The sequence below is a fragment of the Calonectris borealis genome, chromosome 20 (genome assembly GCF_964195595.1).
Source record: "Calonectris borealis chromosome 20, bCalBor7.hap1.2, whole genome shotgun sequence".
NCBI classification, from domain to species: Eukaryota; Metazoa; Chordata; class Aves; order Procellariiformes; family Procellariidae; genus Calonectris; species Calonectris borealis.
Genome location: NC_134331.1, coordinates 10,721,819 through 10,739,007, shown reverse-complemented (window position 1 = coordinate 10,739,007; position 17,189 = coordinate 10,721,819). Strand labels below are relative to the sequence as shown.

The window sequence follows — 17,189 nt, the reverse complement described above, 5'->3', positions numbered from 1 at the left end:
GTGTGTTTTCTTGTTCATTTAGGAACCAGACAGGAAAGATTCAATGTCGTTCTAGTAACTGTATATGTTAGCAAGCTGGCTGCGTTACGGTTAGGTCGTTATAGGTAAGGGTACTTTCTGGCAGACTTCATGTGGCAGGAGAGCGTTGCGGTAACGCTGTTAATTCAACAGAAGAACTGGTTTGAGTCGATCACGAAGAGCGTTTGTCCAGTTTTTGGAAAAAGTAAGAGGACTTGGCTGTGGTGTTCAGCAGCGAAGGTGAAGAGATGAACTCATACGTGGTGTGGCTTAGATCGGTAGAGACAGTCGGGGAGCTAGAGCTGAAAGAATGAAATCATCTTAAAAGCCTGACACACAAAGCTCTGCATTGTATGTTTGGTAGGAAGAGAGATTTAATAACGTACTTTAGTGTAAAGTATAAGAAGTAATTGAGTTAGACTGGAGAGTGTTTTCTGAAGTGAGTGCTGACAGAAGAGTTAACCAGCCCAGCCCATTGTTGCTTGGATGTCTTCAGTGGATCAGCCAGTCCTTTCTTCCAAGCTGCTCTAGAGCTGAGTTAAGCCTGAAGTTGTTTTTTTCCAAAACTGCTTTCCCTCTAAAGGAAAAAAAAAAAAATTAATAGCAAAAATGGAATTCTTTTTAGCAGCTAACTTATAAATTTAAAAATCTGAATAAATAAATGGTGCAATGATCAAAAAATGTTACATTAACACTTTTTTATTACATTAGCTGAGACACTTCGGTAACATGCCGTTATCCTGGGGCGCTGGAGAGATTATGATTTTTCTATTTTTATCAGTTTTACCATTCTACACCCTTTTGCCACTGGTTCCACTTTGCATGTGCGTTGCTGGCGTTTGGATTTCCATTGAAGTCTGGCGGGAAGAATTTAATTCTTTGGAACTTATCTTGTTGCTTTCTATCTTATTGCTTGTGTAATTCATATCCAGAAGAGAGCCCTTAGAGGTGGCAGTCCAAGGGAGCGCGGACCTCGCCTCTCTTGGAGTTCATGGGGACTGAGCATTCGACTCTCACAAGGCATATTTGAAAACTGCAGACTTCTCAAACTGGGGTGTTCGTTGTGGAAAACGATCTGCAAAATTCAGCTACGTAACTGGTGGTTGCTCACAGTGGGCTCTTATGCGGCTGTTTCAGATTAAAGCCGGGTCCAGAGATGCTGCTACGAGTCTGGGTTGGTGAGGTTAGCTTGCTCTCTATCAGACAGCAGGATTCATTTTGAAAGTTGTCTTGGGGCTGCCTGCATTGTTTGGGCTTTTTATGTTGGCTTTCTTGCTGAACTGGGCTCGTAGTTAATGCTGAGTTGCGATTTCCATGACAAGTCCTCTTCTTGGAGATTTACAGCTCAGCTGCTTTAATTTGCCAGGCTAATGCTTTGGAATGCAGGTTGACAGTCCAGATGTGAAACCTTTCTCCTCGGAAAGAAAACAAAGGATTAAATGTGTTTTAAGAGGGTTTGAAAAAATAATTTAAGATTGAGGCCCAGAACCTACCATCTGAAGTCTTGAAATACTGCTGTTAGCTGGTGCTGTGAAACTTCAAAATCCAGAGACTTGCAAGCGTGTCGTCTTTGGCCAGGCTGCCGGTACCGTTTGGCTTTTGGTGCACCTGTTACTGCCCGTATCAAATGCTTTGTAAGATTTTACAAAATGTCAAATAATCAAATTATGCATCTTCATGCAATTAGTGCAGGGTAAAGAACGGTTGGGGTATTGCTTCTTGCTAAAACATACGTGGTGATGGGGACGACGACTGGGTGCTTGCTTGGAAATGCCAGCGTTTCCCCGATATTCATTGGTAAAGATAGTAGCTCACGCTTTCTGATTTGACAAACTGACCCCCCCAATTTCATGAGGGGGCCTTTAAATAGGATTATCCTTGTTTTCAGGATGTGGAGGAAGGCCCAGGTGGTGCAGGTCTGCTGCAGCGGCTGTTCACCATCGTCCCCGTTGCAGGGTGAAGGGTCTGACCAGAGTATGGGGATTCTCTAAAGCTTGACTGAATTGGAAAAGAGTATAATAGTGGTGTTTAATGTCCAAAACATTTTTTTTAAAGAGAAACATAATGGCCTCAGCCAAGCCATTGAATCTGATCCTTTGTGCTCGTAAAGATTCGTACAATGCATCTATCAATTAATATCCGTTTGGGTTTCAGAATTATTTGGGTTGGAAATGATGCAGCAAGAGTTCTTTGTCCTTTCAAAGAAAAGATGAAAACATCTATAACTTTCTCCCAGCCCATATGGAAAGAGCAGACGTTAGGAGCCTGTGCTACCAGATGTCTTAAAATTGAACTCCTAGCCTCACAAGGTAAAAAGGGCAGATCTTATAGGGCAGGTCTTTCTCAAGTTGCCTTGAGAAATATAATGAGGTAGAGATGGCAGAGCTTTGCATTGTGATTTATTAAAACTGGGGTTGTAAAGTAAAAAGCTTGTGGCTTTTTATTTGGAACTAATAATCTGATTGGTGTTCTCTTCTGATCAGATTTAGGAAGTCCCTGTAGACCAGTGATTCTGCAAGTAGGAGGGGCCCGTTTTATATGTTCAGTTGATATTTGTTCTTGTCAGAAAGGTCTCTGCCTTTTTACCATGTTGTGGAACAACAGATTAGTACAAGTATGCTAAGAAATGGGTTTAACAAATGACAAAAATGGCTTACGTTTTTCCTTGTTAAAAATTAGGAAGAAAATTAAAACCCTAGGCTAAAAGTGCCTTTTGTAGTAACAGTGCATTTTTTTAAAAGTGGGATGTTGTAATTTGAGTAATTAGAGATAATGACTCGGAGAATACACACACAGAGCTAGGAGTTAATTTTTTGCCCTGTATGTATACACATTCTTTTTCCTTTTTTTTGGAAACGGAGTCGTTTGGCTTGAGAAAACGTTGTTTGATGTATGAACTCTAGCTGCTGCTGCAGTAAGGTGGTGGGTGTTGTGCTGACTTGTTCCCATACATTTGAGAGCGATCAAACAGTCGGCTTCTGCAAACAGTTGCAGCAGAAGCACAATAAGCACTAGTAATCTCTTCAGTTTGATTAAACCATGTATTTTTGTAGCTTGATAAAGTGGAGGCTTAAAGTTTCCTTCCTGCGCTGGAGTTCGTCACACTGGAATTCAGAACTCGTGCATCGAGATCAAACCGGTATTTAGCCACGGTCTTCTGAAGTGTCTTACAGACACATTGCTTAGTGGCCCTAAACCCTCAGCTTTGTGCAGCTTTTGCCAATTAATCACTTTTGGTCCTTCCAACAAATGAACTGTAGAAAGGAGAAAATCATAGAGGAGCGGAGCAGCTGTATAAGGGCTCCCTCTGTATAACAGCCTTTCCTTGCTCTGCAGAAATCCACGGGCACAGAGCCACGCTAAACAGTAAGTGTTCAGCCACATCTGCAGAAAATCCATGGGAGGGCATGTGGAAAGTTGGCACAACTTTTGGTGGAAGGAAGTGGGAAGAAAGAAAACCATTAGCTAAGGCTAACCAGGATTTGTAGACTTGAGGTCGTCTTATCTGTGGAAGTTCTTCTTCCACCCCTTCTGTTGTTTTAACCACTTCTCTGAGTAATCTGAACTTTTTCCATTCCAGACTTGGAATACTCTTGGAGTATTTTTGAGCCATCAACTCAAGAGTCGTTTTTCTCTGCTTTTGCTCTGTTTCAAACATCTGGGCAGGTGACTGGGCAGGTAGGACGCAAGTAATTCCAGCAATATCAGAGGAGTGCCTTCACTGCAGTTCATCTTATTCCTGGTATTTGCTCAGCACTGAACATGATGTTAGCTGATGTATTCCTCTTGCTAATTTAGTCAATTTACCATTGATTCCAGTAGAGCTTGATGAAGTATGTCAGCTGGAGATTAGTCCCAGGTGCCTGGGTTGACCTTAGCTTTATCAGCTGCTTTCAATACTGTAACCATGAAGCACTTGCAAGTTGTCTGGTTCCTCCCATGATTGATAGACCAATTCTAAAGTGGCTTTCCTCCTCGTTTGTGATCCAAGAGGATAATGCCATGCAGCTGTCCACAGCATGATGCTCTTGTGGTGAATACTGTGATGCTCTGTTGGCTTATTACCAACCTGAATGTTTATTAAAATGGCAGTTGTGTTTTGCAGGCTCGACAACTCATTAATACGTGGTTCTGCATTTTCCTCTTCTCTAATACCTTGAGCAAAACTGAACAAGTCTCTTAATGCTCAGGTGAGACTGAGTTATTTCAGAAGAGGTTTAGCTGCGGATGTATAGAGCGGAGAAGACTGGCAGTACCTGTTGGCTGGTAGACGTAAGCTTTTAGCAGTTGGCAGAGGTGGTTCTTGTTTTGAGTGTGGTTTTGGTGAACTTTCCTGGAGTTCTTGTCAGCTCCTAGGTGCATAAGGGACTGGCTGGTGAAGAAAATCTTTCCACCTGTGGAATTTTGACCAGTGGAATTTCTTTAAACTAAATTTTGCATCTGCTGCTGCATGATGTTGGGGGTCTGCAGGGGTTATTGGTGAGGAGGAGCTCATGGTGTTTGAGCCGTTCATTCAGATAGGGTTAGGTTGGCCTGTCTGGGGGAAGGGTGCTCATCAAATTTCTAAAGTGCATTTTCATTTAAAAAAAAAGAAACAACAAAACCCATTTTCCTTTGAAGGGTGAGGGTTAATGGCTGGGGGATGAGCTCTGTACTGTGTCGGTCACCCTGAGAAACCCTCCGGAGCGTGCCAGGTCGCTGCTCTGTGTGTCTGTGCCACCTGCGTGGCACTGCCCCTTCATAAAATGAATGAAACTGGAAGGAAAGGAACGCACCGCTTAAGCTTGAATCGCTAAAGTCAGCATCGCATCAGCACGTCGAGCTATATTCCCTTTTTGCTCCTCAGGCTGCAGTCCATGTGATATATTTGTGGTCTCCAGCTATGCAAGAACGCTGCTGGTCATTTTTTCCAATCTTCCTTAATCTGCTTTGAAACCGAGAGCACTTAATCTCCAGTTGTTGAATAATTCTCAGTTGTAGGGACCATGGCAGCAACGAAGTGTTTCACTAACTTGTAAGGTTTTTAATGTGAAAAATGTGGGACGTTCTCATGGGTTGGAAATAGTGTTACAGTTAACACTTCGGGGATAGTTCGGTCCTGCGTTTTGGATTGAGTTTTCTTTAATTTGAGTAGGAATGAGTTTATACATCCTGCGCAGCCTGCTAGACATCTCAGGAATTTCAGTATTTCTTTGAAGGCGCTTGTGGTGGAACGGGGCGATTCTGCTCAGCCTCGCTCCCAGCAAAGCCGAACAATTCGGTGATTTTTCTCCTGGGGACAAAATGACATTAGTCATTTATAAACATCGCGTTAAATCGCCTTAGAGCCGGGGCTGTCTCGTAGGCAGGTTTTGAGAAATGAGGTTTTTTTCTTTCGAAGGTGCTTGGGAAACTTCTGCCGGGACTCCCAAGTGACGGGGCCTTTGTCCGGGAGGAAGGAGCCGGCCTCGGAGGGTTATCCATCAGCCCGCTGCGGCATCCTTCACAGCCCCAGTTCATCAAAGAGACGTTCACAGCCCCGTCTCGCTGGCCGGCCCGGGGTCGGGCGGTCGTGATGTATTGTTGGGCTGACGGATGGCATGCAAGCCGCGGGTGGATTTATGGGGAGTAAACCCTCCGTAGGCAACGCGCTGGCTTTCCAGAGTCCTCCCGTAGATGCGTTACCTACGGCCGCTTTCAGGGTTGCGAAAATGGATGAGAATTGATTTTTATCTCGTGGAAGAACAGTGTATATCTGAGTCGAGGTGGCTGTGACCCAAGTAGATGAGATGCTGTCTCACTATTCTATTTTATTTTTTTGCAGCGGGACCAAGGCCTGGTTCTTTGGTACCCACAAGGATTACATTACATTACCGTGATGGGTCCGCACTTTAAGAAGTGCAGAAGTAGTAATTGTGAAGTAGATCTTAAAGTGACAACAGCTGCAGGGAGTATAACTTCAGTGATTTTTTTTTTTTTTTTTTGAGAAATGGACTGGAAACCTAAACTTGCAGTGTTTGGTAGCCAAGTGGTGTTTTATGGGGAACTGCTATACCTTCTACCCTAATGTAATTATGGCAACTGATGTGTATGTGTAATTAAAGCCATTGATATCTATGGAAAAGTATTGCAATGGTGTACAAACTTGGGAAAAATGAGAGTTACCAAAAGAAAGCAGGGGTGAATATTATGAAGAATTTCTGAAAGCAGTATTTTAAAAATCCTGTTTAGATTTTGGATAAAGGGAAAACAAACAAATGTGGAGTCTGAAATAGCTTCTGTCCTTTCACTTTCTGCTATAAGTTTGCAGAAAACAAACATGTAACAGGAAAAGTGTTTTGATTATTATATGAATTTAAGTAGGCTTCCGGTCTCCTAGTGCTCCGGGCTTTCCTAGAGATGCAGAATTTATGATTATTTTATCTATTAGCAGTATTTCCTTGCTTTCTCTCCAAGTCAAGTCTGTAGAAAAATAATTTAATGACATTGTCCCTATAACCTGAAGATTTTGCTGGAAGTTTTGATAGTCTGGCCTAAAAATCTCTACGTTTGTGTTGCTAGAGCACTCAGATTTTGGATTTGAATAAAAATAAGCGACGATTACAAGCACAAGGAGCCAGTGCATGCGGTGGGCTTGGTGTGGCAGTGTGCTGAACAGGGTGTCTGGGTGTACGGCAATGTTGACTTCAGTGAATGCTGTAAATTGGAGGCAACCTTTAATAATTCTTTTATAATTCCTTTTATAATTTATAAGAGGGTTTGTTGGGTTTGGTTTTTTTTTTATATTAATGTCCATTTGATAACTAGGTAACTGTGCTGGTCTGCTTTAAACACGGTAAATAAAAGGAAAGGTCACTTGTCGGGAGTAAAGGGGAGGAACAAATGACCTGGCTTTACACTCGAATACTTCTAGTAAAGGGGACTATTATCTCCTTCCAGATAACTGGGGAAGGATACTCAAAATACTATATCACGTGAATATAGTTATTGCCTGCCTTATATCACTGCGAGTTCTCAACACATCTGGACTGAGAGTAGTTCCAGTAACATTAAAGCGTACTATTTTGGTTGGCACACTGACGCTGTGGTATATGCCAATTAGTAATGGCTCTTGGAAACAGGCTGCTTTAAAACTCTCCCTGAACTATTCCCCAGAGAAATTATTCAATTAAGTACAGCTAAAATTAATGCCCATGGTTTTTGTTCGAATAAAACAAAATAAGCAGCTGGAAAAGGGAAAACTTCTCAGTGTGTGCTTTTAAAATAACAACTCTAGCTAATAACTGTGTTTGCTGGAATCGATACCGCTGTTTGTTTTCTCAGTGTTGCTCTGGCTGTGAAGGATCCGATGAGGGCTACCACAGCTGATGGCCTGGGACGGTTCTTTGTCACTACCACGAATTTTCAAACCACCGTCTGCTGCCTCCGGACCTGCTTTTGAGAGGATGAAGTGTTCTGCGTTGCTCGGGGGTATCAAACCCAGATATAATCTTACATGTTTTGGGATGGATGAGTGAGGCTGCTTGGCTGCGGTGTGAAGGTGGTGTGTGGTGGAAGCAGTGGTCCTGGACATGTCCTCTCAGTCCTTGGAGCAGATGGCGAGGTTTTCTGCAGCAGAACAAATAGCTTCCTCTGGTGTTAGTGTTATCCTTTGGTGAGCCAGTGGGAAAGGGCTACGCTGATGGCATGTGCTGGTCCTTGGCCTTCTGAGCTGGGCGCTCAGGCTGCTCTTCACTTCCCAAATGCCAGGTCGTAGGACTCTGGAGCAGTTTGTTCTTTCCAGTCTGTGCATTTTTCACTGTTATCAGGACCTCGGGGAACCAGGAGCAATCCTGGGCCTGCAGGAGTTGTTCCTCTGCAAGGATTCCTCAGGGCGGAGAGCTGGCACAGCCTGGAGTCCACAGGGAGTTTCCATGTTGGGAGAAGGAGAACCTTCTGCTGCGATGGCTGGTGCATCATCGCGTGCCTCTGGCTACTAACCTGAGCTTGGAGGGCAGGCTGGGGCTGCTGACCAGCTTCATGGGGGAGAAGAGCTGTCCTTCCCTGCCTGCTCTCCTGGACACAAACCAAGTCTGCCAGCTCCTGCCCTACTCTGCCTGGAGATCCTGCAGCCCAGCTGCCCTCCGCTTTGTCAGCAGAGCCATCGCCCAGCAGAAACAGGGAAGGGTGAGCAACGTCTTCGTGCCACCCGGACCCCAGCAGAGCTGCAGGGGAAGCAGCGGGAGGTGAGATCCCCTTTTGCCTCCCTGTGGCACTGGGACACGTGGCACGTCATAAAACACGTTCCCAACAGGAGGCCAAAAGAGTCTTCTGAACCTGACTGTCTCCAAGGGCCATCAAGCCCCCGTAAATTAGGAGAGCTAAAGAGTGAGACAGCTGAAACACAGAGGAACAAGTTGGTTTGCTCCCTTGGAGAAGTTAGTCTTTTTGTTTTTTTTTAATACTTACATGAAGTTCTGCCAAAGAAGGGATTAAATGTCATCAGTTAAATTTGGGAAGGTGGGAGGAGGAATCTTGGTCTTTGCTTGAAATGCAAAACTCATGACAGCAGAAGGTGTTGGTATCCCAGCGTCCTGAGCAGCACAGAGCTTGGATCAGCATGAACACCAGTGGGATTTTGAGTATTACCTTGGAATGGAAGAGCGGGGAGAAGCCCATGGCTGCCCTAACGCATTGCCTGTGGCACGGAGAGCTGCGCACGTCAGAGAGGCTGCAAAAACCGGGCACGGCTAGCAGCGATGGAGAGAAATTAAAATTCTTGGCTTTGTATTTTTTACTGTGTTTTTCTCTTTTCACTCTGCCTTGACATTACAGCTGGCACATCGTGCTAAGGTTCCTTAGGTTTCTGATGTACTTACATTAGTTGCAATCTTCATTTCATACCACTGGCATTTTGAACAATGCTTGCTTTCTTATTAACATGTAATTATAGGGTTTGGACATATAGAGGTTGGCATTCAATATATGATTCATTTCTTTGGTATCTAGCTCTTCTCCTGAGGCACCAGAGACCTGAAGGAGGGAGGAGAAGCCTGCTTGGCTTCTCCACTAAATTCCAGCCTTATTGTAATTTTTTTGCGTAGCATAAAACGTTGTGGATTTTAGTCCTCTATATGTTTTTCTTAAGGCTGACTGCAGTCTTCCATGACTCACAGTGGGGTATACCGTGGAGATGCATTACTCATCGATAAATACTATCGAGTGATCTGTAAATTTAAATCCATGGAAAATCCAAACAATTCCAAGGAAATGTTTGGTCAGCAACGCCGTTCTGCTAAACTGCGACCAAACCCCAGATCTGTTTCTCTCTGCCTCTTCTGTATTTCATGTGGCTGTTTTCACTTGGCTTTTGGGTTTCTTACTCCACAGACAGAATGAGGGCGACTCAAAGACGGAGTTGCCAAAACCAAATGAGGCTTTTTACATGTTTTAAATAAAACAGAAAATCAATTAGTGTAAAGTCATGTATGAAAGGAGGACTCTGGCTGCATGAGAGCCTGATCTAGATGTTCATCTTTCCTAGGGACTCCATGTACACTTAAGGATAATTAGGGGGGGGGAAAAAAAATCCCATGCCTTCAGAAAGTTGGTGCAGCTGTGTGGGACATGGGTAGGAACAGGGGGACATAGTAGGATGGAAAGGCAACCAGATTGTTTCCCTGCTCTTGAGTGGAGAAAGAGTAGGGAAAAACCCACATGGTTTCCTGCAAAATAACACATAGTGTTCCTCGAAATGGCCCAGCTGTCCGGCTCTGCCGCTGCCTGGCTTTCACTCCCTTAATGGCCTGCTTCACGTTTCTCCATAACGAGTCGCCTTTCTCTCTCATGAGCTCCTTAACGGGAGAAACAGCAAGGAAGACTCTGGGGTTCGGTGGCTTCGATCATGGTGCCCTGGTGATGAGAGCATGACAGCATCCATAGCTGTTGGAGAGGATCATCTCCTCCGTGTCCACGTGCTGCACTTCATGTTGTGACTTGCAGTCTCCTAAGTTAGGCTTTTTTTGATTAAAACGTGCAACACTGATGCACGCGCCATAAGTCTGGCGTAGCTTGCTGCTGTTTAGTCCCTGCAGAGAAGGATGCGATATTAATTTTGTGTCTTTAGTATGATCTCATGACCTAGCAGTTGACTTGCTCCTCTGTCTTCAGCATTGCTGGGGCAGAGCGGGGCTGGCCGGGCACTGGTGGCGTCTTGGCACCGCGGTCGGAAAGGGGGGAAAGATGGAGTGGCAGAATGGGCTGGAAAAAGGGGCTTTTGCTCTCTGGAAACTTTTGGGCTTCTTGTTTTGTTGTCAAAACTGAGAATTTCATTTGCAAGCTGAAAGCTGGTTATTCTCTTCAAGCTGATCAGGGATGTGTTTCAGCATGAAGGGCATCAACAAGGAGGTAGAACACTGAAGGTCCAGGCGTGCAGAGTGCCCTGGGATGTACTGGTTTTATCATCTGTCAAACGGTTTTCCAGTGGAAATTGTTTCCTTGGAAAACTTCTGACCAGCTGTAGAAAGGCTTGATGGCTGAGTTGACACAGAAGATGGGGCTGCCAGAGCAGTCCGATTTCAAACCCCTAGGAAGCGTTGTTAGAAATGTCAACAGAGAAGCTGGGAATATGGGAAAGGCAGGTGGTGGTCGTGTTGGGGGACCTGTGGTCTCTGTGTTACGATGCTCAACAGGGCTACGGGCAAATCCGGTGCCTGAAGCTTGCAGCTTTTTTGAGGAGGAATAGAGAAGAAAAGCAAAAGGATCCGTTTGGACACAGCAGACTGCTCCAGCACCTGGCTAGGGTTCAGCTCAGGGTTTGCTTTCCCATCCTGCAAGACACCAGCTGTAGCGTGATGTATGGCCATTTCCCGGAGAGATGACTTACGGCTCTAACGGGTGGGATTCCCGTCTCATGGGAGGCTCTGAAATTATCCATGCCGTGGCTGGAGAGAAACAGAACCAGCTTTTTAGGGAAGGCATCGGTGTTTTTAGGAATTAAAACGTTTTTGATTTTCATTGCAGCGGCAAAGTCTTCAAAGGAAAAAGGATATGAAGAATGACCTTTTTTTCTGAGAAATTCCTAGGATTACGTATAATTTCTTCTGCCTAATTTTTTATCGTCTGCCTTCTGTTGGTGTCCTTTGCATAAATCTTTTTTTTTCTAGCTATTAGCAGATGTGATTTTAAAGACGTATATAAATACACCCCTACCGCTGCTACCAGGTGGTTGTTCCACTGCAATTTCAGGAAAGGTTTTTACGTTCTGGTTGTCGCTTTTAGCACAGTCCTGAACACACACACACGTGCACGTGGGTGGACCCCAGAAATCAGGAGCAGCAAAATGTGATGCTAGTGTGACTTATATAGTGCAACCATTTAATTCAGAGATACTGTAAAGATCATCTTTCTCAGCCTTTAATGTATCATTTGAGATTGCGAAGCCAAGCATGATAGAGCAAAGTGGAAAGTGCTTACGATCCAGGGTTCAGACCAGTTGCTTCACTTTTCATTTTCCATTTCAATAAAACTTTGAAGAGGAATATTTAACACTTACGTGTTCGCATCTCTGAGTAGTCTTGTGCTGATCTGGGTCAATCAATGGATTCTTGATTTTTTAGAAGTTGACTGTAGGCATTGATAGTGCTTCAACTTGCGATGACCAGTGAAGCAATTCAACGAGCAATTTTTTTTAAATGCTTTGCGTTCAGCTGCAGCTTAGAAGCTTTAATTTTCTGGCTGTGATAGCTGATGCAGCGACAAGTTCAGGTCTGATTAAATGATTTTTGTATTTGTTTTTATGGGCAAAAATATGTTTTAAGTTTAATGCAAAATGTTAAACAAAACCAAAATTTATTTGGTGTTTGTTTTTTTAAAAAAAAAAAAAAAAAACAGAAGGAACTTTTCTTCACTTTGCTCACGCATTCCCCAGTAAACACCTCTCTCCTCCCCAGGAACAGGAGGTAGAGTTAATGTTGGAACTGGAGAGGGCTGACTGACCGTACGGCTGCTGTTTCCAGCCTCTCCCACCTCTTCCACAGGGATGCTTCTCTCACCTTTTCCGACCTGGACCTGCGCTCAGCCTGGCTGCTCTGCATTACTCCAAAACACATGTTGCCTGAGATCAAAAACCGTTGCTGTGGGTTTTTTTTTTTTAAAAAAAAAAAGTCAAATATTTCAGAATATATCAACCTACAATTTTTCTGTCATCTGCTTGCTTCGCTGTTTCCTCATTGTGTGTTTTCTTTGCTTGTAAATCCCCTGCATGGAATTCATCCCGATTCCCCAAAGGGCTGCCCATGCCCTCTCCATCGCAGGTCCCATAGCCGGAGGAGCAAGGGCAGGACTGCAGATGGGCTTGTGTCCACGGAATGGAGACCTTCCATGACTTTTGTCCTGGTCTAAGGTATGCACATATTGATCTCAAATCTCTAAAGCCCACTGCTGGTTTTGCCATGCGATGTATACAAGGCTTCTGAAGAAATCCTGCCCTTCTGAGGGCTCCAGCCCAAATTTTATAGCTTTGATCACCAGGAAAAGCATCCAGATTTGTAGAGAGACGGGTTTGTGTTTCGCTGCTACAGCCTCGCAGGAGTGAGGTGAGGAGAATTGGTGATGCCCACGCACCTACCTCTGCCTTCTTACAGAAACCCGCCGCTTTCGTGCTTGGCGTGTTTGGCTGCCTTGAATGCTGGTGAGCCCAAAAGCCAATGTACCTGCCTGGCTGGTGGCTGTGACCCTAGCAAAGGGACATGCGTGTAGGATCGAGCAAGGCTGCGACACCGGTTTTCAAGCAGAATTCCCTGCTGATATCGGAGGTCCTGTCTGAGCTCATCTCCAACAGATGAACAACCTTCAAGCTTCTCCCACTTCAGCTGGGCTTAAATTACTCGGATGTTAATACTAGGGTTGTGCAGTGGGTTTTATCTTCTGCTTCAAGATCCTGCTTCACTGAAAGAAGACCTTGGCTAAATTTGTGTTGCCGGTCTAAATGTGGTTTGCAGTGCAGTGTTACCGAAGTGTCCTTTGTAAGGTCACTGGCAGCCCTTCAGCACTCAACCTGCTTTTCCCGTCTGCTCCCTCGCAACGGGGGAACCTCGCTCCTTCCCCTTTTTCAGGTTTCTGTCTATTTTTTTTTTTAACTTGCTCCTTGCATAGTCAGGTAAATGGGAGGTGATTAGAAAAGTTTTCATCCCAAATGTAATTGCCAGCTTGAAGGGCAAAAGGGGTTGCAGGTGGCTCATCTGTCGGAAGAAGTGGTCCTCAGGAGCCTACCGAGGGCTAATGTAGGATTGTCAGAGCTCTGAAGACTTTCTTAGCCGTGGAATTAGTTTCCTCTGGCAGCAGCTCTGCCTGCCTTAGAAATTCATTACTAGTTTTCAGCTCTGCCTTAGACAGCATGTATTTCCACTGTGTTTCCTTTGCTTTAGAGCGGGGAGAAATTCTTTTAATTTACACGAAGGTCGAGAGCGGCTCTGAACCCGGGTGTCACCCCACAGCAGCGTGTTGATGGGGGTAGCGGGGTGGATGTTTCTGCGCAGGGTGTTGATGGCGTTGGTGGGTGTAGAGGGGTGGATGGATGTTTGTGTGCAAGGTGTTGGTGGGGGTAGAGGGGTGGATGTTCCTCTGCAGGCTGGTGGTGGTTGCAAGGGCACCCTGGCCTGGGGAACCTGCTGGTCCAGGCTTCTGATTCAGCTGGTGATGGGGTAAGAACCTCCCTGTGCTTTCTCCCCACGCCAGCCCCAGCACAGCGGTGGAGGGGAAGACCCTACTCGGACCTCGTGGCTGTGCCATGCATGCCCCAACACTTCTCCTGGTCTTAATTGCATGTTACATCAAAGGACTGGTTGCTTGTTGAGCTTTGGGCTACGTGCTTGGCCTGCTCCCCTGAAACCTGACCGTATCAAGAGACATATAGATATGGAGAAATGCTTCTCCCAGGCTGTACAGTCCAGTTCTCTGGTTCAGAAATGGCTCCTGCTGGTTGGTCTGACTGGGGAATGGCTTGTGCAGGGGGATGGGAAAGGAGAGGCTCTAGATATAATCCTAATTGCAATGCCTTGGGCTTTGAAAGGATGACAGAAAATTTTCCTGCTCGCATTTGTTCTCATTTAGCTACAGCTTGTTCACCAGGATGTTTTTCAAGGAGGGTCTGGTCAGTGTTGGCAAAGGAAAGTCTCTTACTTCCCAAGCATGCTTATCACTTTGTCCTTGACAACGATGGGAACTTTCGGCACTTTGTTTTTCATTTAGAGGCAAACATGAGAAAGCCTGCCTTTGCAGGCAGCATTGTACGGGTTTTCCTGTGTGCTGAATCACGCAAGACAGATAAAGTTTCCCCAAAATGTTATTGGCTTTGCAGATGTTGGACCTGGGAAAGTTGGGTGGGAGAGGGAGGAGAATTAATATCTGAACTATCAACTGAACAAATCTTGCAGTTCAAATAAAGTACTTGCCATCACTTGGGAAAATGTGCTTTGGTGTAGAATGAATAATAAAATCTTGAGTATTTTAAATAACTTTACAGATATGGAGAGTTTGTGTCTGGAATAGAGCAGTATTGGTGGGGTGATGTTGCCTAACCACAGGAGTGGTGGATGGTTTAGCTCTATAGGATGAAGCTGAGTCTGCACACACAGAAGCGGTTGATGTTTGCCCTCTGCCCTCCCTTCGTGTGAATACTTAGATGGTTTAAGCTGAAGGACATGAATCAGGAGCTCGTGTTTTAAGAAAGATACATATTTTCAAAGTACAAGATTTTTTAGATGCTGGTATCATTTTACATAGGGATTCGCTGGAGATGATGGAGTGCTTGTGGGGCAGACTTAAAAAGCATGCATTAGAAGGACGATGCTTAAATCTCCCAGCTCCCTGGGAGAGTAAAACCGCGGTGCGACATATGTCTTTGAAAATTTCCTTTGTGTCTTCAGACACTTTGATTATTTTATATTTGTTTTCTGTTATCCATATGTACCATCCAACTGGTTTTATCTCTGTATCTAGAGCAATGCCTGCTACTTGGTCAGATTTGAGGACGTAAGCACCCTGCATAGTTAACATCTTTTGCTGCGGGAAGGTGAATTGCGGAGGAAACCATTCCCTTTCAAGCGCTGGTATAAAAGTGATGGCCGGCAGAGGTGTGCAGGTGTTCTTGAGAAGCTGCAAGAACTAATGTCACATATTGGCACTACCCTTGCAAGCGCAAGGTTTTATTCTAGTGTCACAGGGAAGTTTTGGAAGTACAAGGAATGCCCTCTTTAGTGTCATCCCTTTTCTTAACAGAGATACTTGGGAAATCTCTGGTTTGAAGGAATACAGTCTAATTGTTGTGCTTGTTTTTTCTAGCTTAATTCTAGGCTGTGTTTTGACTGTGAAGCGTGGTTTAAATGTGAATGTGGGGTTACTATCCCAGGTCACTCCACATCATTCTATGGTTCTGCTGCTAGCTGTACTTGTAAAAAAAGATGTATTCTTTCAAAATTTGTGACCTTCTGCCCTTCAGTATTTTTTATTGTTCCTATAAAGGCTAATTAATAAGGCCCCTGTCCTGTTGATGGGACTTGTTTTCCTTAACCTTCAGCCAGCATGCATACAGGGTTATGATGCATAAAAAAGAACAGAGTATTAATATATCTTGCTAACTTAACACTATGCACTCTTTTGCTTACGGTTTGTCAAACCTGGACATTTCAGCAGTGCTGCAGCGGAGAGATGCAGTGCTAGGATCTGCCTGGGTACAAACGACTTGAGAGCGCAGCACCCACCGGCTGGCATGGCTGCTGTCCCCGACCTGATCTCAAAAGGCAGACTAGATTTATTAAGACAGCGATCAATAGTGGGGAAAGTGCTAGAAGTGTAACCAGAGCAAGATGCTTTGCAGTAGCATTCAGGTTTTGGCTGCTGTCCTCCTCCTGATTTATCATGCACAAAAAAAGCCATTCCTACCTGCAGAGTAGAGAGCAACTCAAACGCGATGTATTCATACACCCAGCAAGAAGCACTGGCTGTGTGTTTCAAGAAAATTAGAGCGTAACACTCAGCAAGAAGAAAATTTGGTGCCTGAATGCGCCTTTTAATTTTCAATGTTAAAAAACCCCAACCCAAAAACCAGTCTTGTACCTGGTCCGCTTTCCCTGACAAAATTTTAGTCATCGGTAGCATGAGCTTGAGGGTGAGTTGGCTTGAAATTTTCCTTTCCCCTCTATTAAAAACAGATGTAGAAGAAATTTTGCTCACTTTCTTTTTCCCAGAGGATCATTTGGGCTGCAAGGAGAACTGCCATCCGTACATCTCAGTAACTGAACCAAGGCAGGACTTTGACTGTATCCTCTGTGGTCGCTTGGTTGGGTCTGCGCCGAATGCTCTCCAAAGCATTTATGAAGATAGTGATTCTGAATGTGTTTTAATGTCTATGTAATGCCCAAGTGTTAAGATGCTCTGTTCCAGGGACTGAAATTTCAGCTTTCCTATAGCATATGCACTAATTCTCTTACTTTGGCTAGTGTTTTGTGGCTGCCATCATCCTATACTCCGTGGCTACCTAGACCGATCCTCAGTTTCAGGCTTTATTTTTTTCCTCCACTCTTGCAGTGGAGGAGTGCACTGAATCTGAAGTTGAAGACTCTTGTGTAGTATTTTCCGAGGATTTGGACCTTTCAGTGCATGTGGAGAACTGGTCTGTCATAGCGGAAGACAGAAGGATGCAGCTGGTTTCCATTTGGGAACTCCAAGCAGGAGCGTGCTTGTTGAGCAGTGATGCTGCGGGGCTCGGAGATTAATGCTCGTGTTTCTCTTTCCCCAGAGATCATCGACGACCTCACTAACCTGGTTGAAAACACAGACGACAAGCTTCGCAACCAGACGCGGCACGTGAAGATGGTGGATAAGAAATCAACATCCTGTGGTAGGAAATGGCTCGAGCACAAATCCTGCCCTGTAATTAAATGATGAGAAACCAGTCTAGCGCTCAGAGGCTGTGCCCAGTGTGCCCCCCCCAAGGACAGCTTCTTTTAAAAGTTAAAAACCCCCCACCTTTCCAAACTCAAACGTGACCGTGGCTGCTGTTGCAGGTTTGACTCACTGCGCATGCTGTGTGTTGATATAGTTAACTTCCTTAAGCCATTTGACTCCAGCATTGCCCAATACTCTGATTGGAAATTGTAGAACTGTATGAAATGAGTGCGGTATGTGTTAATTAGGTTTAAAAAAACTTGCTA

General features: G+C 44.7%; 1 protein-coding gene across 12 annotated transcripts in view; it reads left to right on the top strand.

Moving 5' to 3' along the window:
• Window positions 1-17,189, top strand: part of STX8 (syntaxin 8) — a 106,402-nt gene that overhangs the window by 50,741 nt on the left and 38,472 nt on the right. For 11 of the 12 annotated variants that reach the window (XR_012676689.1, XR_012676690.1, XR_012676688.1 and 8 more), the window contains one exon: window positions 16,775-16,876. The exons of the other annotated variant lie outside the window; for it this stretch is intronic. Coding sequence is in view for 7 of the 11 variants with exons in the window: in XM_075169790.1 (XP_075025891.1) it covers window positions 16,775-16,876 (102 nt within the window). In the remaining 4 variants the exon portion in view is untranslated. The remainder of the gene's footprint in view (window positions 1-16,774; window positions 16,877-17,189) is intronic. 12 annotated transcript variants of the gene reach the window in all.